This window comes from Balaenoptera musculus, chromosome X (genome assembly GCF_009873245.2).
Source record: "Balaenoptera musculus isolate JJ_BM4_2016_0621 chromosome X, mBalMus1.pri.v3, whole genome shotgun sequence".
NCBI classification, from domain to species: Eukaryota; Metazoa; Chordata; class Mammalia; order Artiodactyla; family Balaenopteridae; genus Balaenoptera; species Balaenoptera musculus.
In genome coordinates, this window is record NC_045806.1 from 113,620,555 (window position 1) to 113,643,596 (window position 23,042).

Sequence of the window (23,042 nt, forward strand, 5' to 3'; positions counted from 1 at the left end):
GAGAACTGAGGGCCCTCCGAGATCCTAGCGCAGCCCCCCAGCCCGCTCACCAGACAGGCACGGCTCAGAGGAGCCATGACGGGCACAGAGTTGCTTGGAGGGCTTGCAGCCCCCTCGGCAGGAATTCGGGTCCTCAGACCTCCTGTCTAGCATCCTTTCTAGTGTTCTTACCGCGTTTTTCTGGCTGCCGGGGACTGGAGCTGTTGAAAAGCTTCACTGCACACAGGGGCAGTGGGGGGATGCGGATGACACGGGTGTGGGAAATGCGCTATCTGCAGAATCCACCGGGAGAGGCGAGGGGCCTGCCCTCAGCCTACGGTAAGCACGGAGGCTGGGTCAGCGTCCATCACCTCAGGGCTGTCAGCAGGGTGCTCTGACCGTACTTCAGGTTGTCTGCGCACCAGGGAATGTCCTGGATCAACAGCCCCAGTGGATGGCCCAGTACTGAATGCCAAGTGGGGAATGGCTGCCACTGTTCTCAAAGCACCAGGTGCCAAAGATCGGGGATAAACAAGGACCTCACCTTATCAAACACAAAACCTAGTGCAGTGGAACATGTTTCCAGATTAGAAACTAAACATTTATGGGCAGATCAAAACACTGGTTTGGCCACACACCGTAACAGTGATGTCATGAAGGGATGCACATGTTAACAGAGCACAATTACTGCCTGAGCGCACGCTCAGACTTTCAAAAGCAAATGTGTTTTCCTCATGCGCAGCCAGCACCAAATGTGATGTTTAAAAGGGCTTCCCTGGTGGCCCAGTGGTTAAGAATCCGCCTGCCAATGCGGGAGACATGGGTTCGAGCCCTGGTCCGGGAAGATCCCACATGCTGTGGAGCAACTAAAGCCCATGCGCCACAACTACTGAGCCTGCACTCTAGAGCCCACGAGCGACAACTCCTGGAGCCCGTGTGCCACAACTACTGGAGCCCGTGTGCCACAACTACTGAAGCCTGCGTGCCACAACTACTGAAGCCCGCGTGCCTAGAGCCCGTGCTCCACAACAAGAGAAGCCACCGCAATGAGAAGCCCGCACACCACAACGAAGAGTAGCCCCCACTTGCCGCAACTAGAGAAAGCCCGCCGTGCAGCAACAAAGACCCAACACAGCCAAAAATAATAAATAAAATAAATAAATTTATAAAAAAAAAAGGGCTGTGGGGAGAGGGAATGGGGAGTGACTGTTTAAAGGGTACTGGGTTTCTTTTCAGGATAATGAAAATATTCTGGAACTAGATAGCGGTGATGGTTGTACATTGTAAATGTACTAAATGCCACTTATGTGAATTTTACCACAATAAAAAGAAAGATACTTTAATCACTGGCCTCAAGTATAAGTCAGAGCCGTCACAGGGAAGAGTTAACAAGCATTGAAACAGGTGCAGGAAGAAGACCAGAGTTCAAAATTCACACCTTAATGTCCCACGGTGGAACGCCGCCAAATCACCAAGTGACTGCAGAGTGGCATCAGAGGATTTGATTACTTATCGAACATACCTGTTGCCTGTGTCCGTAGCTTGGTTAACAACTGGTGTCACCTTTATACCACCACCAGTACATTTTTTATTATTAAAATAAGAAGAAAACTTGCTTTACCTGCAAAGTTTATTGCATAGAGCACACACATTTATATGAAGGCATAACAGTGTTTCAACATGTGAAATCTGTACAGAAAAATATCAGAATCACATCTGTTAAGATGACTGTCTCTGCCTTTTTTATAAAAGAGCTAGTGTATAAAAAGTTTTTAAATCTAAGGCACCAAGCTCTATTCTATAACAAAGATACAGTACTCTGAATAGCAAAGAACTAGGGAATCAGAAAGAATAACTACTTCCTTTTACTAATCGAAGACTGGTGGCTACAAAGGAACACAGGCCTGCTTCAAACTATTTGTGATTCACCAGAAAACTCATTAGCATTAGGACCACTAATTTGAATTCAAGTTTTAGTCAATGGTTTAAGCAAGATTCAATGGATTTCAGGAAACATATATCCTGCGTACACGTGTGTGCGTGTACATTGTGTATGTCTCTGTGCCTATCAAGGGGGCCGAAGAATAACACTGCTTCTGTACTCACTCACAGCCAGCCGCTAGAGAAAGGCAAGCAAATTTTGATTCCACATCTCAAGCCTGAGTGTATACTGAAGGGCAGGCCTGGAGAGCACAAGCAGAAAAAGATTATACACAGTAAACATTTAGAGGAATTCAACATACCCCTTGACAACAGCCAAATACTGCCCTATGTACACAATAAAAATAATAACGTTTTTATAGATAAACCGCAGTATGTACTTCAAAATGAAACACTGACAAAAGCAGGGAAGATGCTGAAGATCACACCTTCTAGGACTCCCAGTATTTGGGGGTATCAGTGCCTGTGTACGGGGCTGGCAGACTATGGCAGAGTTAGAAATATACGTACATAGCGGTAAAATGTGATTTAATATTTTGCAACCTTCTGTATTTGTATACTAAGAACAATCCAAACAAAGCTCTTGTGAGGAATCTTGAGGCCCTCAAATAAGCCATCATGTCCTCTACAAGATCGAATGTGAGTTTTTATTGGTAAATTAAAGTAATTGTTAAATGGAGTAAACGTGATTTTAAGATTTCAAATATATACTGAGAAAAAACTATTCCTCTGGTAGAGATTCTCTTAGAAACTCAAGAGTTAGCATTTTATAAAGACACCCTTGATACACACTCAAACGTGTTGGTAGGAAAATACAAGAACGAGAGACATGAAGATTTTTACAGGCAAACAAAACGACTCTTTACTCAGAACCCTTGCTTATGGGCAAGAGTCAAGATGATATGAGCATCTTCTGAGATAAGTTAAGATGACGTTTTGATGTTTCCCTTTTTTTTTTTTTTTTTTTGAGAGTCATTTTCTTTGCCAGGTTCAAGTAGGAGGTGGAGAAATTTTGAGAGATGTGCCTGGAGGTCAAAATCCAGAGTGGAGAATGGATTCTCTTCCAGGCTGGATGAGGTTTACATATCTGACCAGAGGGAAAAAGAAAAGAAAGAAGGTTAGTAGAGAAAATGCTGGTTCCACACCAAGTGGGCCCTGACTCCCCTCTGAGGTGGGCCTGGGACCCTCAGTAGCACCCCCGGAGTGGCTGACACACTGGTGCTCTTATAAACGTTCCCCAACCCCCAAATGGGCCCAAGCTGCCTCTCAATTTCAGAGAGCTTCTCAAGGAAAGAAAAACACAGGCCTTTTGGTTTTGGAAACACAAGTTGAGAGACTAATTCCAAAAAACTCACTAACCCTCTGCCCTAAATGATTATCTGTGTGCTGTAGAGCAGCCAGTGGATCAGGAGCGCAGAGGAACCTGAGGGGTCTGGGGTTTGAAATGAACCCTACTTTGTATATCTGGCAGGAAATGCAGGACATAAAAATTAGAATCAAGTCATTTACCCTCTCAAAACTAACTTAATGGAGGGCTCTTCGACATCAACCTAGTTTTGGACCAACCACTGTCTTCTCCCTCACCAAGACAACCCTGGAACAGCTGGAAACACAGGAGGGTTCAAGGTCAACTACCTTTCAAATGAAGTGAAGATGGGATGAGGCCTTACCTGATAGAGCAGAAACAGATTTGCTTGTTTTCTTGTTCTCTATAGGCAGCTGGTGACTTAGGCAGGATGTCGTGGGACCTTTCAGATGGTGTTTTCGGCTATCAGGAGGGATACTGGACTTAGGTGGTTCTATCTCGCCTGTGATGTCAATAATCTTGTCACAGACCCAATCCTGTGCCTCTGAATGTAAGCTCTTGGAAGGTCCCACGGTGTTGCTGGTTTCTGCCTTTCCGGGTTTGGCTGCTCGGTTGGCTGTTCTTTTGGTGGAGGATCTGGAAAAAGATATTTTAGTTATAATCCGGATTATCCCCAAACCAAGGCTTTGCCTGAAAGAAGCTTTATTATTTAATTCTAAGAAATGCCTTGGACATAAATAAACTTTCAGAATCACAGAATGGGAAGGCTGGATGGAAGGGACCCTGGAGATCACAGAACACACTGGTTTCCAAATTGTGTCCTCCCAGGTCCTAGGGTTCCATGGGAATGCTGAGGGGGACGAGGAGCAGCTAAGCACGCAGGGCTCCGGGGACGCCGTCCCTACTTCAGGCACATCCAGGACACGGCCAGTAAGGCGGAGTGAGGACTAATGTGGGTTTACCAGCTCCAGTGCTCTTTCCATGCCATCACTGAGTCTCTTAGCAGATTGTTTCCACAGGCCTTGCAGGTTAATGTCTTTTCAGGCCATCGCCCAAGGAGCCTTCCTTTCCAGGAATCTGGTCCTGTTCTTCTAACCTAACCTCTGACCCTCAGTTTCCCGTATGTACAGTGAAGACTTTAATATCAAACTCAGAGTTGCAGTGAGAATTAAAATAGTTAAAATGCCTGGTATACTGCAGTCACTCAATCAATGTCCCCTTCCCTGACTGTATGAGACAACAGTAACCAGCATGAATAAAAGCACAGTTTGGAGTCAGATGTATCTGGGTTTGAATTTGGGCTCTGCCCTTGAACAGTGGGATGCTGGGCAAATAAGGCCCATAATCTCTGCACGCCTGAGTTTCCTCGCCTGTAAATATAGGGATGCTCATCCTCACTAGGCAAGGCTGCTGTGGGGATTAGTTTGTTTCTATAAGTCGAGTGCTTGACACAGTGTTTGGTACAAACTAAGAGCTCAGTCAATAACCTCATGCATCATTCTAAGAATGCCAATCATAACCCTTCCAAGTGTATTCTGATGAACTCACCTAAGGACTCACCTGGCACTCTTTGTCTGATTCAAAGGGTCTTTCACTCTTTTTTGTCTGAAGGTTTTCATGTCACAATTGAAAAGTGTTTTTGTCTCTTTACGGATGTAGCTAGAAGTCGCATCTAAAAGCACCAGCTTGCGAGTGTTCTTCACGTTTTTAAAATGTGTTTTTGGTTTAGTGGATGACTCCGTGCCGTTTATAAAAGCTAGAGGAAAAAAAAAAAAAAGAGCAACAAGATTAAAACTGGAGTTTCAACAACAAGACAAGCAAAGTGCCTGCCGGCTCGGGAGGGAGCCTGCCTGAAGGCCGGAGCGGTCTCATGGCAGCACTTCCCGGAGCCACGGCCTGGGCTACTGCTCAGGGCACAAGCCCAGCCGGCCCTCAAAGCACAAAGCACCACCTTTAAGGAACCTGCCCTCTCTCCTTTGCCAGCAAAGAATGACGGCCAGAGGGCAGGATGGCACCACGCTCCTTGCCCCTCCTCCTGATGACCCTCTTATTCTCGCCTCACCTCCGACCTCAGCCTTTCCCAGCGCCCCGAGGTGCTGCGCCTACCGCTCCATCCTCGTGGATTCTGGCCAAAGTGCTTTTAAGTGCGACCAGCTTGTGGCAGCACCACGGTCTGTTCATGCCTGGCTCCCCACTGTGGTTCCTCGAGGCCCCAGTAGCTAGCAGAGCGCCCGACTTGTGTGTTTGATGCCCGCTACGCCATAAAGGGTGAACGAATCATGTTTTCTCAAATGCCATTACTGTGGCCATCAAGTGGTTCCTACTCACCAGGGAATGAACGAGACTCAAAAATACACCTTAGGGGCACTCATATCACGACATGATTCTCATTCTCTCTCAGTGAGGCGGGGAGTGGCGTTCTACCTATGGTCAGTCATGAATGCGCCACAAGGTCCTGAACTGCGAGATGCTAGTAAGCCTCACACTGAGCTAAGAAAGAGCTGCCACTTACAGTCTCTCAGCACAACCTGAAACACAGTAACAGCTGCAGCAGCAGCTAATATTTATTGAGAGTTTGCTATGTGTCAGGCACTATTAGCACTGCATGATCTCACTGCAATCTCATGCCCATCCTAGGGAGAGAACAACATTGGCTTCCCCTTTTTCAGACGGGAAAACTGAACACAGAGAGGCTGAGTAACTTGCTCAAATCCACACAGCTCAGAAGTGGAGAAACCTTTGGATGAGCCTAGACAGTCCAGCTTCTAAACAGTGACTAACAGAACTCAGAAGGCAAGCAAACCTGATGGATGCATGTCATCAAAGGAATCACTGTCACTTTCCGACTCGTCCTCATCGTCTGCCTCGTCCTCCTCATATGCATCGTTGCTGAATGTTTCTGTAGCCTACCATGAAAAACAAAAGTCGTGATTACATCTAATATTCAATCATCCTGACTTAGTTATTTCAAAGAAGACAGATTTCAGGGCTTCCCTGGTGGCGCAGTGGTTAAGAATCCACCTGCCAATGCAGGGGACACGTGTTCAAGCCCTGGCCCGGGAAGATCCCACATGCCGTGGAGCAAGTAAGCTCGTGCGCCACAGCTACTGAGCCTGTGCTCTAGAGCCCGCGTGCCACAACTACTGAAGCCCGTGCGCCTAGAGCCCGTGCTCCACAACAAGAGAAACCACTGCAATGGGAAGCCCACGCGTCGCAAAGAAGAGTAGCCCCCGCTCGCTGCAACTAGAGCCCATGTGCAGCAACAAAGACCCAATGCAGCCAAAAATAAAAATAAATAAAATAAATAAATTTTTTTAAAAAAGACAGATTTCACACCTGGATTGATGGCTAAGTTTTGTCATTTCAGTTAAAAGGTAAAAAAAAAAAATCTAACCTCTTTGGCCCACAGAATCTACAGAGGACAGGACAGGTGGCCCGTGTCTTGCAGCTAGGGAAAGCCACTCAAGAATGAAAGACTTCCCTGAGTGGGAGCCAAGGGGCAACAGCTTTGGGCTGGCATGGGGGCTCTGCCAAGGTGGGGCCTTGGCTAAAAAAGTTCTTGGCTGCTGCTTGAGGCAGGGCGTCTCAGGCCAATGGGCTAAATGATCCTTGAGATGGCGACTCCCAGCACTTTTCAGGAATGACATTTCTATTCTAAATTTTCATGATATGAGTGACCACAACTGGGCAACTGTAAATAGGCAAAATATCAGTTTTGTAGCTCAGAGGGTAAAGAACACAGAATCTGGGGGAAAAAGACCTTAGATGCACGCAAACCATCAAAAGACAGGACACTGGGGCCGGGGAGGGAAGGGTGGCGGTAAACAAATACTTATGAGATATACCCTGAAAGCACTAACCATAAAGGAAAGAAACTGCTAAATTTCAGTTCATTAAAATAAGCTTCTGTTTATCAAAAGACATTATGAGAGTGTGAGGCAAACTACTGCACGGGGGCTAATAACTGCAATACAAATGTCCAAAGGGCTCAGAAGCAGAGCAGGTAAAATCTCCTACAGATCAATAGGAAAAAGGCAGGTGACCAAATGGAAACAGGGGCAAAGGACTTGAAAAGGCACTTCACCAAAGTGAATCTCTAAATGGCCAATAAGGCACCCGACTCCATTAGTCATCCAAAAATACTGATAAATTCAGCGATGTGAAAATCAAGAACTTCTATGTAGCAGCAGACAGCAAGAAGAAAAGACAAGCCACAAACTGGGAGAAGATATGTGCAACACATACAAGCAAGAAAGGAGAAGTTTCTAGAACATTTAAAGAACTACCAATGAGTAAGGAAAAGACAAGTCAGCCAGAAAGTTTTGGGCAAAAGACCTAAACAAGCGTTCCACACAAGAAAAAACATGAAAGCTAACTAAAGGTATGAAAACATGCTCAACCTTTTTAATAAGCAGGGAAACGTCAACGTGATATGTTATTTCATTACCACCAGAGATTGGCAAAAATTAAAAAGTCGGCAAGAATGTGAAGCAACAGGAATTCTTATACACTGCTGGTAGGAGCACACAGACTACCTTTGAGGTATTTGAATCTGGCCTTCTTGTCCGCTTCATAATTTCCTCAATTCTCTATTTAAAGGAAAATAAAAATTCAAACATGAAAACAGATTAAAAACAAAACACTGGTCCTGAAGAAGTTGATTATTTCCATGTTCCAGAAGCGGACAATATCAGTGACTGCTCCAACGCCACAGATATAGCCGACGCAAGACCCTGGGCCGGCAGCTGGGTGCCTTCCTTCAAGCCCAGTTTCATGATCATCTAGAAAACACCCTGAGCAGTGACAGGTGTACTTGTTATCCTAACACAGAAATCCAAATGACTTCTCACTCCTGATTTTGCCGACATGGAAGTTTATTACTTAGACTAAGCACATATTATTGCAAACCAATTAGAACTTGTGAACATGATTTTAGTCTGAACAGACCACGAGTGAAGCCGAGTTAATGAAAAGAATGCACCCCAACAATGCGACCCCGTCAGAGGTTTTGTTACTAGAAGGAGCACAGGCAGGAGGGATAAGAGCTCCCTTCTTTCCTGAAGGCGAGGAAAGCTGCAGCTCTCTGGCCTCCTCAGGGTGACTGATCTCCTGACAGAGACGCCGTGAAGTACCTTGGCCTGGTCCAGGGCCTTCCTTGCTCCCAGACAAGCCACGTGGGTTGCACAAAGTGAGGTCCTACCTTACAAACAGCCTGCACCTTGGCCTCTCAGGGAAGTCTCCACCTTCTGCTTCTTCCCACTCAGTTGCTGCAATTTCCAGCCCAGTTTAGAAGAAACTCTAACTTCCACCAACCCCTACCATGACCTGAGTGACTCTGTTCAAAGGAGCTTTGTTTCCAGAGATTTGCTGTATAGAGATATCCCTGTAATGGTCATCAGTGGTCCATGAGGGAGAGGTATGATCAATAAGAGGAGATCATTCTAGGGAGAAGGGATCAGATCCTTGGATAAGAGAGTACAGAGGGAAAACAACCAAGGCTAGCATATCACTTACTTGTCATTTTCAAAAACATGTTTTGATATCATGTGCCCAACATTGTTTTAAACAAAGAATCAAACCCCCCAAACAGAGAGAAGGAGTACCTTTTTTCTTTCTAATCTCTCCTGCAAATTCTGTAACATAATTCTCTCGTGCTCCTTCTTGCGTTTGTCAGCCTCCTCCTGAGCTTTTATTTTGGCATCACTTTTCTAGAAAATTTGTATAAAAATGTCATTTAATCTCAATATATCTGAGTGACATCAGTGAAAGAGTAAGATGTTATCCAGAATAAAACAATGTAACCTTTTGACTGAGAGTACCCACATATATAACATTCATGGATCACCAGTTTTCAAAGCATTAGCAAAAATATACAAAACTAGCCTAACTATTACCACAAGGATTTACAAGCCATGTTAATCCCCTTCAGGACCTCAGGGTTGTCAGACCACGATCGTTTCAAGTATGTATGTGATTGTGTAGTCTTCCACTGACACAGGCATCAGAAGCCAAGTCTTATACTTCTCAAAAGCAGCAAGAGGATTCCTAAAGGTACTTTCTCGAGGAATGCAAATGCATACAATCATTTATGTAACATATTAATTGATTTTGATAAATGATACACTAAAACTGGAATATAAATTAGGTTACAACAATAATTTAAGCTGAGTATAGTCTGAGCTCAGTTTGGGGGTTTATTTACCTGGTGATTTAAATTTACATGGGTGACATTCTCATCGGTGAATCTGATGAGGCATTCATAATTTGTATCTTATCTGTTGTGGCGCAGGTGTTAAGTGTCACCACAGAATGCAGGGCTGGGAAAACTCACACAGGATGTTTAATCTCTGTGAGCGATCTGGATTTCCCGAAACCAAGCTGTAATATTATTTATGGAGACAAACTAAAGGACTGCTCATCTGTAATTTGCTGCTTTCTGCTTTTGTTTTACTTGGAAAACATTCTGGGATTCGGCCAAGGGTGGCTGAGAACAGCTCACAGCGACACTGGTAATAGCGAGGCTGTGATGTGAATGCAACCAGAGCGTGCAGCATCTGCTGGTTTTCTGTCTTGGAGAAATAGACTTTTGCTTTGGGTTTCTACTGAATTTTAGAATCTGGTTCTCATCCCTTGATCAAGTGGGGAGCCGGCAAACCTGGAGTTCTACTTTTTGGTCTTCTTGTTCTTGACTTCCTTTCTTCTTTTTTATCTCCTTTGGTGGTTGCCCATCTCCAAATTTTGAGAACTCCTCTTGTTGGCCTTCATCTGCTTTCTTTGCTATGTCTTTCATTTTCCTGATGACACAGAATAATTAAATAACTCTTATTATGTGCATTTTTATAGTAAAGCTGCTTGTGTACAGTAATACAATTTCTCTTTACACCAGATTCACCACTTTTTCTGTGTTGTTACTACACAGGATTTGCATAATTTCATATTTTTTTAATGGGGAAAACTAGCCCTTGGGAGTAGAAAAAGATTTCTATCAAGTAGTGGGCTACTTTGCGTCTTAAAACACAAATGCGTGCGCGCACACACACACACATATATATAAAATCACTCCTTCTTAACTGTTTTAGACGTATGCTCATACCCAGTCTCACATGGGGGTGTGACAGACAGAATTTAGAGGAGGGTCTGGTGGTGCTCAGAGGAGAAAAGCCCAGTCTACAACGACTGGTATTCAGGGCTTTTAAAATGTTAAACTAGCTCTGTTTACATGAAGCAATGAATAATATTCTTCAAGTTATAGGGGTGTTTTTTCTATTCATAATGTCTCCTCCTCCTTTCTCCCAAACCCATATAAGGTATATAGAAAGCATGTGACTGTGATTCAAAAACACTTAATACTTAAAAACAAAGTCAGGACTGTAGTTATTCTTTGCAGGCAGTGGACAGAGGTTTACATTAGAAGGCCCCAAATCAAATGGGCCTTGAGATCGAAGATCAAGAAACCTTTAGATTGAGGTAGAATGCACACAACTGTACATGACAATGGCAGCCCACAAGTCATTGGAAACCCAGTAAAACACAAGAAGTATCCCTTCCAGGTTTACAATTTTTTTCTTTTTTTGGTAACTTTTTATTTTCAAACTTACAAAAAAGTTTCAAGCAAAGTTGCTTTACCAGTTACTAACTCTATGTGTGTGTATATATTATTTTTTATGAACCGTCTAAGGATTGAATTCTGAACTAAAAAAAACTGTATAAAGAATGTCACTGGGACAAATGGCAAATTGAACTGCTGACTCTGAATTAGAAAATAAAATAATAAATTTCCTGATATTAGTTATTATACTCTGGTTATGTCAGAGAATGCTTTTGTTCTTAGGAAGTATACACGGAAGTATTTCGTAGGAAAGGGTCATGATGTATGCAACTTATTCTTAAACAGGTTTACAAATTCTAAAGTTATAAAGGACCTTTGAAATAAAGAAAGGGGCTGATGCCAGTGAATGGCAACAGAGTCTTGTGTGATCACTCAGGTGCTCCCACTGAGATCCAGGCCCCTGACATAAGTTCAGGTCTCTATGCATCTTTACAGCACACCTGACGGCACATGACACATAGAGACTAAAAAGGACCATACACTCATCTACACACCAGCGTCCTGTCTGCTTGAAATGCTCCCCACATTTGTTTAGAAGGCAACGAGTCATTTCTGATTCACACTGAAGAAAAAGTCAGTTACTATTTGAGAATTTATAGTACATCTAACTTGAGGATAAAGTCTGACTTTCAGAATTCAGGCCCCAGCCAAGATTTACAGTATAGAAAGGATGATTTTGTGCCAACCTTTGTTCCATCTCTTTTTGTAGTCTTTCTTCCTCTTTTTCTTTTTGTTCACGAGCAAGACGTCGTTTCTCTGCCAAAATTTTTGTTGCCTCCTCGGCATTCATAGGCCCTGGTGTGCTTTTATTACCAGACTCTAATTTAAATTAACATGTAAAACAGTTAAGTTTAGGGAACTTACTGCCTCGATAAGTCCAACAAAGAGGTACAAGACAACCTGTGATGTTAAAAAAACCAAACAGTATGTTTGTGGTCTAAAATGTATAAATAAACTATAAGTGATTTATGTAACAGCTTTTGTTCAAAAGCCCAACTCCCGCCCCCTCTCACCCCCACCCCCCAACAAAAGAAGTAGCATATTGTTGATTTTTAACAACTACCTGTTCCAAAATGAAATAATGTACTCCTGCTTTGGTTTAGTTGTTTTGAGATACCTGACTGAATTGCCTCTATGGGAAAAAACTGAAGATATACTGAATATAGAGGAAGACAAGCTTATGCTCAGTCCAAATGAAGTGTACAGATCTTTTATTTTTTAAGTTATTTTGTCATGCCATGCAGCTTGCAGGATCTTAGTTCCCTGACCAGGGATCAAACCTGGGCCCTGGCAGTAAAAGTGTCAAGTCCTTAACCACTGGACCGCCAGGGAATTCCCTGAAGTGTACAAATCTTAATTACTCGATTAAACAAAAATATATCCAGTGTACATTGTGCATCATCTTTACTAACTAAGTACTGTTTAGCTAACTGTTGATAATCGTATGTTAACATATTTGGTTGATCATAAAGTGGCTAACTGTAGATAACCAAAGAAACCAAGACTATCAGTAAAATAAGGTGACCACATGGACGCATAACATTTTAGTTCATGTGACGAATTTGTTTTAAGTATGACGAATTTGTTTCAAATAAACTACATACAAAAATGAGGATCTAAAAAAATCAGGAATAAATAATTTGTAATAAAAAGATCGTTTCTGTTACAAAGAATTCACAGTGGAATTCCTTCAAAAAGCAAAATTCATGAGTGTATTTAAAATTAAGTAATGTCAATGGATATTAAGAATGCATTTAATACCAAAAAAGAAAATTACAGGCCAATATCTTTGATGAATATAGATGCAAAAATTCTCAAAAAAATGCTAGCAAACCGAATCCAACAACACACAAAAAAGATCATACACCATGATCAAGTTGGATTCATCACAGGGTCACAGGGATGGTTCAACAAACGCAAAGCAATCCATGTGATACCTCACAACAACAAAAGCAATGACAGAAACCACACGATCATCTCAATAGATGCAGAAAAGCCTTCTGATAAAATTCAGCATCTCTTCATGATAAGCTCTTACCAAAGTTGGTATAGAGGGAACATATCTCAACATAATAAAAGCTTTGACAAACCTACAGCCAATCTAATACTCAAAGGTGAAAAGTTAAAAGCCTTCCTGCTAAAATCTGGAATAAGACAAGGATGCCCACTCTCACCACTTCTATTCAACAACAGTATTGGAAGTCCTAGCCATAGCAATCAGAGAAGAAAAAGAAATAAAAGGTATCCAAATTGGAAGCAAAGAGGAAAATTGTCGTTATATGTAGTTGACACGATATTATATATAGGAAACCCACACAAGACTCCACACAGAAACTACTAGAACTGATAAACAAATTCAGCAAAGTAGCAGGATACAAGATTAACATACAGAAATCTGTTGCATTTCTTTACACTAACAATGAAGTATCAGGAAGGGGAAAAAAATCCCTTTTAAAACTGCATCAAAAACAATAAAACACTTAGGAGTAAACCTGACTAAGGAGATAAAAGAGTTATACGCTGAGAACTATAAAACATTAATAAAGGAAACTGAAGATGATTTAAAGAAATGGAAACATATCCCATGCTCTTGGATTGGAAGAATTAATATTGTTAAAATGGCCACACTATCCAAAGCAATGTACAGATTTAATGTGATCCCTATCAAATTACCCATGACATTTTTCACAGAACCAGAACAAATAATCCTAAAATTTTTATGAAACCATACATAAAAGACTCAGAATATCCAAAGCAATCCTGAGGAAAAAGAACAAAGCTAGAGGCATAACCCTCCTAGACCAGACAATACTACAAAGCTACAGTAATCAAAACAGTGTGGTACGGGCACAAAAACAGACATATGGATCAATGGAACAGAATAGAGAGCCCAGAAATAAACCCACGTATCTATGCTCAATTAATCTTTGACAAAGGAGGCAAGAATATACAACAGAGAAGACACGGTCTCTTCTGTAAGTGGTGTTGGGAAAGCTGGACAGCCACATGTAAGTCAATGAAGTCAGAACACTCCCTCACACCATACAGAAAAATAAACTCAAAATAGCTTAAAGACTATTAAAATATAAAACAGGACACCATAAAACTCCTAGAAGAGAACATGGGCAAAACATTCTCTGTCATAAATAGTAGCAATGTTTTCTTAGGTCAGTCTCCCAAGGCAATAGGAATAAAAGCAAAAATAAACAAATGGGACCTAATCAAACTTACAAGCTTTTGCACAGCAAAGGAAACCATAAGCAAAACAAAAAGACAACCTATGGACTGGGAGAAAATATTTGCAAATAATGTGACCTACAAGGGCTTAATTTCCAAAATATATAAATAGCTCATACAACTCAGTAACAAAAAACCAAAAGCCCAATCAAAAAATGGACAGAAGAACTAAATAGACATTTCTCTAAAGAAGCCATGTAGATGACCAAAAGGCACACGAAAAGATGCTCAACACCACAAATTATCAGAGAAATGCAAATCAAAACTACAATGAGGTATCACCTCACACCAGTCAGAATGGCCATCATCAAAAAGTCTACAAACAATCAGTGCTGGAGAGGGTGCGGAGAAAAAGGAACCCTCCTACACTGCTAGTGGGAATGTAAATTGGTAGAGCCTCTATGGAGAATAGCATGGAGGTTCCTTAAAAAACTAAAAATAGAGCTACCATATGATCCTGCAATCCCACTCCTGGGCATATATCTGGAGAAAACCATTAATTCGAAAAGATACATGCACCCCATTGTTCACAGCAGCATTATTTACATTAGCCAAGACATGGAAGCAAACCAAATGTCCATCAACAGAGGAGTGGATAAAGAAGATGTGGTACATATATACAATGGAATATTACTCAGCCATAAAAAAGAATGAAATAATGCCATTTGCAGCAACATTATTAGGACCAAGACATTATCATACTAAGTGAAGTAAGCTAGACAGAGAAAGACAAATAACATATGATATCGCTTATATGTGGAATCTAAAAAAATGATACAAATGAACTTATTTACAATACAGAAATTGACTCACAGACATAGAAAACAATCTTACGGTTACCAAAGGAGAGGGGCAGGGAGGGATAAATTAGGAGTTTGGGATTAAAATATACACACTACTAAATATAAAACAGAAAACCAACAAGGACCTACTGTATAGCACAGGGAACTATACTCAATATCTTGTAATAACCTATAATGGAAGAGAGTGTAAAAAAAGAATGTGTATATTTATATATATATATATGTATAACTGAATCACTTTGCTGTACACCTGAAACTAACACAACATTTTAAGTCAACTGTATTTCAATTAAAATTAAAAAACAAAACAAAACAAAACAGAAACAGACTCACAGACATAGAAAACAAACTTATGGTTACGAAAGGGGAAAGGAGCAGGGGGAGGGATAAATTAGAAGTTTGGGATTAGCAGATATGAACTACTATATATAAAATAGATAAACAATAAGGTCCTACTGTATAGCACTGGAAACTACATTCAATATCTTGCAATAACCTATAATGAAAAAGAATATGAAAAAGAATATATATATAGCTGAATCACTTTGCTGTATACCAGAAACTAACACAACATTGTAAATCAACTGTACTTCAATTAAAAAAAGAATGGCAAAATACCAATATGATACTTTTTGGAACCCACATACTGACCTGACACATGTATGGTCTATGTATGGAAACTGCCCTACAGCTCCTGAAGGAAACCTGCTCAGCCACAAATGGCTGGAGTGCTCTCTCCAAGGATGGAAAGTACCTTAGGGCCATCCACTATCAGAGCTGGAAGGAAATGCAGGGACCACCTAGACCATGGCGCTCATCCAACCCATCCATACCTCCAATATCAGTTCCAAAAATGGGGGTAAGAAGTTCCAGCAAGAAAAAAAAAGCAGTGTGCCAGCGTGACTGGTGAAATTCTCTTTATTTAAAAGAAAGTTCGCTTCCTAAAGTTCTCTGAACTGGGGAATAAAATGACGTTGACAGTTCCCAAACTACCTTAAGATTTTCTGTGTTGCTGAAATGAACTTCTTAGTGAAGGAACTCACCTTCACAGATCATATCCTTTTGGCTTGCAGCCTCAGAGCTGTTAATGGTGTTAGAGATGGCTTCACTTTTCATTCCAATAGTACCTAATGCATTTTGTGCAAATACGGTACGCTGCATAGGAATTGCTCTACAGGAAAAAGAAAACTGTGTCGACTGTTTTGACGTGACGGGTGAAGGTGACGGGGGGCGATTCTTTTGGATTTGCCTGCTGGGAAAAAGTAATAGTTAATAGGGGAAGTCTGGTATGGTTTCGTAATACATATGTGATGATTTTTAGTGTACCATTTCATAAACTATAATGTCTTGACTTTATAATGATATTTTATAACAGACAAAGGTAAATCCATTTTTAAAGGCTTTTCCCTTTATATTTACATTACCATGCATACTACATTATTTATGAAACACTGATGTGAAGTTTATCCTGGTAAAATATGTATCAGGAACAGTGGCAAATAAGCTACTTACCTAGCACTGATGGGAGATGGAGGACACCACCTGCTTGTAGGAGAAGATGACCATCTATAACACGGTATCTGAGATGGTGGTAGGCGCTTCTTCGTAATCAGGTTTGAGGCCTGTTTGTCCGTTTCTGATTTCTGAACAGATCAATACAATCAGATAAGAAATTACTAGCATTACATTTTGCAGCTGGCTTTTCAAGAGAAAAATATTCTGAATAAAATATAATTATAGCTCCTTAAACTCCCAATTTTCCTTTCATGCATGAGAATTAGGTACAGAGATACATTCTTCCAGACTAACAATTTATATTACACAATTCAAGCATGTCATAGAAATAATTTAAAAGAATTCTTTTACTTCAAAACCTACTTTTATTTTTAAATCCTAATTGAGGTTTGCAATAGTTCTCAAAAACATTCCTTCAGAGTTTAGAAACACAGTTCATATAAACTGCTTTATTTTGTCTCTTCTACTAAAAATTAACTAATATTCCAGCTTTGGGGGGGTAAACTCTGTGACAACGAATATCATATAATTTTAAATTATTAAAGTGAATTTATTTTATCACAGAACGCTATAAATAAGGAGTTGCTTATGTTGTGAAATCTGACCTATCATAATCTATACAACAAGACATACAGATTTTAATAGAAAATTTCTCAATGAAAGGCACTTGTCAAACCTGTGGAGAGTCTTTCATTTTCACCTTGGAAGACATTCCCATGGTCGCCTCAGGGGAGGCCTCAGGGGGCGCCTCCATACTTGCCTCAGAGGGCACTTCTGTGCTCTCCTCTGGGGATGCTTCCACGCTCGCCTCAGGAGATGCTTCCACACTAGCCTCAGATGACGCTTCTGTGCTCACCTCTGGGGACGAGTCCACGCTCACCTCTGGGGATGAGTCCATGCTCACCTCTGGGGACGGATTCACACTCGCCTCAAGGGACAGATCCTCGCTTGCCTCAGGTGATGTTTCCACACTCGTGCAGGGTGTTCCTGCGCTCGCCTCGGGGGGTGCTTCCACGCTCGCCTCGGGGGATACTTCCAAGCTTGCCTCGGGGGATACATCCAAGCTTGCCTCGGGGGGTGCTTCCACGCTTGCCTCGGGGGATACTTCCAAGCTTGCCTCGGGGGGTGCTTCCACGCTCACCTCGGGGGATACTTCCAAGCTCACCTCGGGGGGTGCTTCCACGCTCACCTCGGGGGATACTTCCAAGCTCACCTCGGGGGGTGCTTCCACGCTCACCTCGGGGGATACTTCCAAGCTTGCCTCGGGGGATACTTCCAAGCTTGCCTCGGGGGGTGCTTCCACGCTCACCTCCAGGGGCACTTCCACACTCGCCTTGGGGACCGCTTCCACGCTTGTCTTGGAGGGTGTGTCTACTTTCTCCTGGGGAGGTATTATCACTGTTGACTTGTGAGGCACTATGGTACTCTTCAATTCATCACTGCTATGCTTAAGCAGGGGCATGTTTACATACTGGAATATATTGTGGATGCCTGTAGGTAAATGAGGACAGAGAGTGAAATTCCACACAGCTAGAAATTTGATAAGACAGAAATGCACCATGTAACAATATAAAAACAAAAAGAGACTGCGTTTATTAGGAAATGACAGGGATTACACACAACACAGAAATGTTTACTGAAATGGATCACAGACACAGGACAGAAGCATTGCAAAGTTGGTACTTCAGAAGCAGCACCACCACCAAGAGAGGCATTGTGAAAACAACAGTCCACTCCAGATGAAAATAAGATGCTTCTCCAAAGCTGATGTTTGCCGTAAGCCATTTCTATTTTAATCACACTATAGTTCAGAATGATTTTCATAGAAAATTACAAGACCGTCAATGCTTTTTTTTTTTTTAATTTTTATTTATTTATTTTTGGCTGCGTTGGGTCTTCGTTGCCGCGCGCGGGCTTTCTCTAGTTGTGGTGAGCGGGGGCTACTCTTCGTTGCGGTGCGTGGGCTTCTCATTGCAGAGCATGGGCTCTAGGTGCGTGGGCTCCAGTAATTGTGGCACGCGGACTCAGTAGCTGTGGTGCACAGGCTTAGTTGCTCCGCGGCATGTGGGATCTTCCTGGACCAGGGCTCGAACCCGTGTCCCCTGCACTGGCAGGCGGATTCTTATCCACTGCGCCACCAGGGAAGTCCCTCAACGTTTTTTAAAAGTAATCTAAACAACGTCACCAAGGCCAGGGATCTTACCATTACAGGTGATTACATAAGGCATTCTATATATGATTGTTTTAAAATAGAGTATAAAAAAGAGCATTTTCTCACCCATACTAAAAATTGTAATAAGACATTAATCAGAATGGGCTGGATCTCCAAGGTCTCTTCCAGCTTTAACAATCTAAATATTTTTAGCCTAACAAATGGACAAAAATTATAATATCCGGTACCAGCTAAGATAGAGAAAAGTGATAATACCAATGTTGGGAACCAGGCAACCTCATGCACTGCTGGTGGAAGTATGGATTGGTATATGCTCCCTGGGAAGCATTTTGGCAATAGTGTATCAAAAGCCATTCTAAAAAGTACACACTCAGGACTTCCCTGGTGGTACAGTGGCTAAGAATCTGCCTTCCAATGCAGGAGACAAGGGTTCGATCCCTGGTTGGGGAACTAAGATCCCACATGCCGCGGGGCACCTAAGCCTGCACGCTCTAGAGCCCACGCGCCACAACTAGAGAGTCTGCATGCCACAACTACTGAGCCCACGCGTGCACACCAGAGAGAAGCCTGTGCACCACAACGAAGATCCCGCATGCCGCAACTAAGACCCGACGCAGCCAAATCAATCAATCAATAAATATTTTTTTAAAATAAAAAGTCCACACTCTTTGTTCTTGCAATTTCACTTAGGATATTCTGAAGAAAAAATGAGATAAATAAATGAAAATGTATGTATGAGATTACTTACTACAGCATTGTTCAATAATATAATTTAATAATTATATTTAAATATAACCTATTCAACACAAAATTTGGACTATACTAAGGCAGTCATTAAGAGTAATAATATACAATTTTTGGACATAGAAAATGGTATATGTTGAGTTTAAACAAAAGCAGGTTATGATCCCATTCTATTAAAAAACATGTAAACGCAAAGAAAAATATTCAGTTATCAGTGGGTATTGGAATAACAGAAAATTATATTTAAAATTTTTCTACACTAAATATTTATTGCTTTATAATAAAGTGAGCTTTTTTTTCTTTTTTGCCGTACCACGTGGCTTGTGGGATCTTAGTTCCCCGACCAGGAATAGAACCCGGGCCCTCGGCAGTGAGAGCATGCAGTCCTAACCACTGGACCACCAGGGAATTCCCTAAAGTAAACATTTTAAGGAAGGTATTTGGTGGTGGCTTTCTAAAGACTTGGTAAATATAAGACTCGGTTATTTTTTAGTCCCTCACTTTTGGTAGAGAAAGCATTTTACTTACGTACTTGTATGTGCCTTAAACAGTCACTTATTTAACACTGACTGTGCTACAGAAAATATAGTAAGTATAATAACTAGATTTCTAATAGCTACAGAAATTTAAGACAAAATATTGAGGTTTTTGATGGGAGTAATATATTAAAATAAAATGAAAGTAATTAGAATACCTTACAATAGACTGAGGGGAGACTGGTAGAAAATAATCTGACACACATACAACTAGGCATAAACAAAGTTGGGAATGTGAACCAAGAGAAGTAAAGCTGCACTACCACAAAGTCTATGACAGCACTTTGGTTTACTAATCATATGGATATTGACATAAAAATAAGCAAAGGGGGTGGGATATATTCTGGAAAGGAAAAAGTGGAGAAAAAAAGACAAAAAGGATGGGAACAATGCACTAGAGCTCTCCATTACTAAGGACTTACTAGAGGCATGTCTAACATGATATGTAATCTATAAATGAGAAAATCCACATAACCCTGAAGATTTGTTTTATTTTACTAACAATCTTTATGTTCTTAATTAAAAGCTAAAGAGCCACTCAGTGTTATTCTTCCACATTTTAAGAAAAAAAGAAGGGTGGAGTAGGACACTTTCTCCCTTGATATTATTTAAGATTTTCTATATTTTTAAAATCCAGTACTTTTTACAGTACTGTGATACACTTAAGCACAGGTTAAGAAACCCACAGTTTTACGATTTAACAACCAAAGGTCCCTATCTCATCCTATAAATTACACTGATAACTATTCTACCCTGCTAGAAATCATAAATATGCAACATAAAATGTTGGGTATAATCACTCATTTGCAAAGTATTGACTCAAATTATTTTTATGTCTTACTGTAAAAAATTAAGTGATACAACCTACTTTTTAAGCACAAATACTAACACTTTCAGGCACTCTACTCTGCCTGTTACCTGGAGTACTGCTTCCAGAAATTAATAATGAAGCAGTACTTTTGTTCCTGGCTACTGACGCTTTTGTTGGGATGAACAGGCGACTGATTAAATTATTCTCCCAAAGAGTAGTATATAGCTGACAAACTAAATGATGAGAACAAACAGAAAGGATTTGATTTGAGGTCTCACAAATAAATGCAAAGCAAGAAGGAGCAATGTGAACTGCTGCAAATGATAACTTTCCGAGCCTAAAAGCAGAGGCAATGAGAGCCACACATATATAACAGGACTGAAAACTGCCACCTGATGGGACTACACTGTCAGGGAAGAGAATACCTGAATAGAGGGGCAAAGGCGCCAGCATACCACAATAACCCCAAAGCAGGAATCCAGGTAATGTATCTAGCAGAGCCATACCCAATGTATTGGAGTCTCTACAGAGGAACTCACACGTGGAGAAAATAGTTGTACATGACAAAACAACTCTGACATGGATTCCTCCAGATGTATGTCACTGACAGTCATATTGGTCAAGTCAATTGCCAATAGCTCCAAGAGACTGAGTGAATTATTCTGTTAAAAGTAAATCTTGTAAATAGCTTGCTCCAATAAATTTTTATGTTCAAAAAGATCCCTGTGGGGACTTCTCTGGTGGCGCAGTGGTTAAGAATCCACCTGCCAATGCAGGGGACACGGGTTCGAGCCCTGGTCCGGGAAGATCCCACACGCCGCGGAGCAACTAAGCCCGTGCACCACAACTACTGAGCCTGCGCTCTAGAGCCCGCGAGCCACAACTACTGAAGCCTGTGCACCCTAGAGCCTGTGCTCCGCAACAAAAGAAGCCACTGCAACGAGAAGCCCACACACCGCGACGAAGAGTAGCCCCTGCTCGCCGCAACCAGAGAAAGCCCGTGCACAGCAATGAAGACCCAACACAGCCAAAAATAAAAATAAATAAATTTATATTAAAAAAAAGATCCCTGTGACAATGACATTTGTTATAACAGGATGTGACCCGAATCAATTAAATGGAGAGTCTTCTGTAAGTGAACAGTTTGTTATGGAAAAAAAGGAAAATCATGTCTAACAGGGAAAACTTAGGGGGGTGTTAGAAACAACTTTACATAAAGAAGTACTTCAGTAATAATTTTGAAATCTTGTGTGTAATCATCAGCAGTGAAAACACGCCCAAAGGATAGATGCGGATTATGCTGTGAAGCAACAAAGCAAAGCTTTGAAGTTCAAAATGTTGCCGATAATTTAGAACTTCAATGTGCGAATTGATGAAACGTTTGAAGGGAATCAAGTGCTTCAGGACAACTCTTGTCTATACCAACATTCTGTGATCTAGCTCCTCAGCTTCATTGCAGAATTATATATTTCATTTAAAAAGACTCTTCTGGCTTCAGCCAAATAAGCATGGCACCAAAGTACATTTTTTAGTTAAAGAAGGGAAATTTTGGCTTCCAATGTTTTGGAATGGCTTTTCAAGCAGCTGAATGTTGACATAAATATAACACTTTTAAACCACCATTTAAGATCGGTACATAGAAATAACTAACCAGGTGTTTTTTCTTCCACTTGTTCTGTAGATGAATGCAGTTTGCTACATCTTCTATTCAGAGATGAGCTTCTCCTCTTTTCTGTTGTTTCTGGAGATCAAGGGCAAAGAATATTACCTTTTACAAGCTGTTTATATATATTATTTCAGGGGTGAGCCACCCATTTCCAAACATTTTTTATCTTATTTAAATTTCAAGTGTTATGTAGAAATTTTACATGCCCAAACTTAAAACTAGTTTACTCTTTAAGTAAGTTATCCGAAGTGAAAGAAAATTATTTAGGAAACAGTAAAAATTAAGCGGGAAAATCTGATACTGACAACATCAAAGTTCCCAAATTAGGAATATACAACATTTAATTTTGGACACAGTCCATAACGTCTATTACTAAAGTAATTTATAGTTTAGTTTTAACTCGTATTTTTTTTTTTTTGGCTGTGCCACGTGGCTTGTGGGATCTTAGTTCCCTGAGCAGGGATTGAACCCAGGCGACGGCAATGAAAGCACCGAGTCCTAACCACTGGACTGCCAGGAAAGTCCCTTAACTAGCATTTTTTAAATAAAAATGATCATTAACATTTGGTATAGATGTCAGAATTTTAGCAACCCAAACCAGTCATATGGGAAAAGACACTTTTGTGTCTTTTCCATTTCACTTGAAATATTATGGCTTTTGTGTAGACACTTTTCCATTTCACTTGAAATATTATGGCTCAGGATACTGATGAAAGTCTTTA

At 41.1% G+C, this 23,042-nt stretch overlaps 1 protein-coding gene across 8 annotated transcripts in view; it reads right to left on the reverse strand.

Annotated features, from left to right (window-relative positions):
- Positions 1 to 2,806: 2,806 nt before the first annotated feature.
- MAP7D3 (MAP7 domain containing 3) overlaps positions 2,807 to 23,042 on the reverse strand; it is a 34,094-nt gene continuing 13,858 nt past the window's right edge. For 2 of the 8 annotated variants that reach the window (XM_036840779.1, XM_036840787.1), the window contains 12 exons: positions 22,306 to 22,395; positions 17,067 to 17,881; positions 16,388 to 16,518; positions 15,919 to 16,127; positions 11,522 to 11,654; positions 9,882 to 10,020; positions 8,830 to 8,934; positions 7,762 to 7,815; positions 6,030 to 6,132; positions 4,787 to 4,982; positions 3,591 to 3,862; positions 2,807 to 3,007 (listed from right to left, as the gene is read on the reverse strand). In XM_036840779.1, coding sequence (XP_036696674.1) covers positions 3,000 to 3,007; positions 3,591 to 3,862; positions 4,787 to 4,982; positions 6,030 to 6,132; positions 7,762 to 7,815; positions 8,830 to 8,934; positions 9,882 to 10,020; positions 11,522 to 11,654; positions 15,919 to 16,127; positions 16,388 to 16,518; positions 17,067 to 17,881; positions 22,306 to 22,395 — 2,255 coding nt within the window. In that variant the 3' untranslated portion in view covers positions 2,807 to 2,999. The remainder of the gene's footprint in view (positions 3,008 to 3,590; positions 3,863 to 4,786; positions 4,983 to 6,029; positions 6,133 to 7,761; positions 7,816 to 8,829; positions 8,935 to 9,881; positions 10,021 to 11,521; positions 11,655 to 15,918; positions 16,128 to 16,387; positions 16,519 to 17,066; positions 17,882 to 22,305; positions 22,396 to 23,042) is intronic. The other 6 variants (XM_036840784.1, XM_036840783.1, XM_036840782.1 and 3 more) reach the window with 6 other exon arrangements.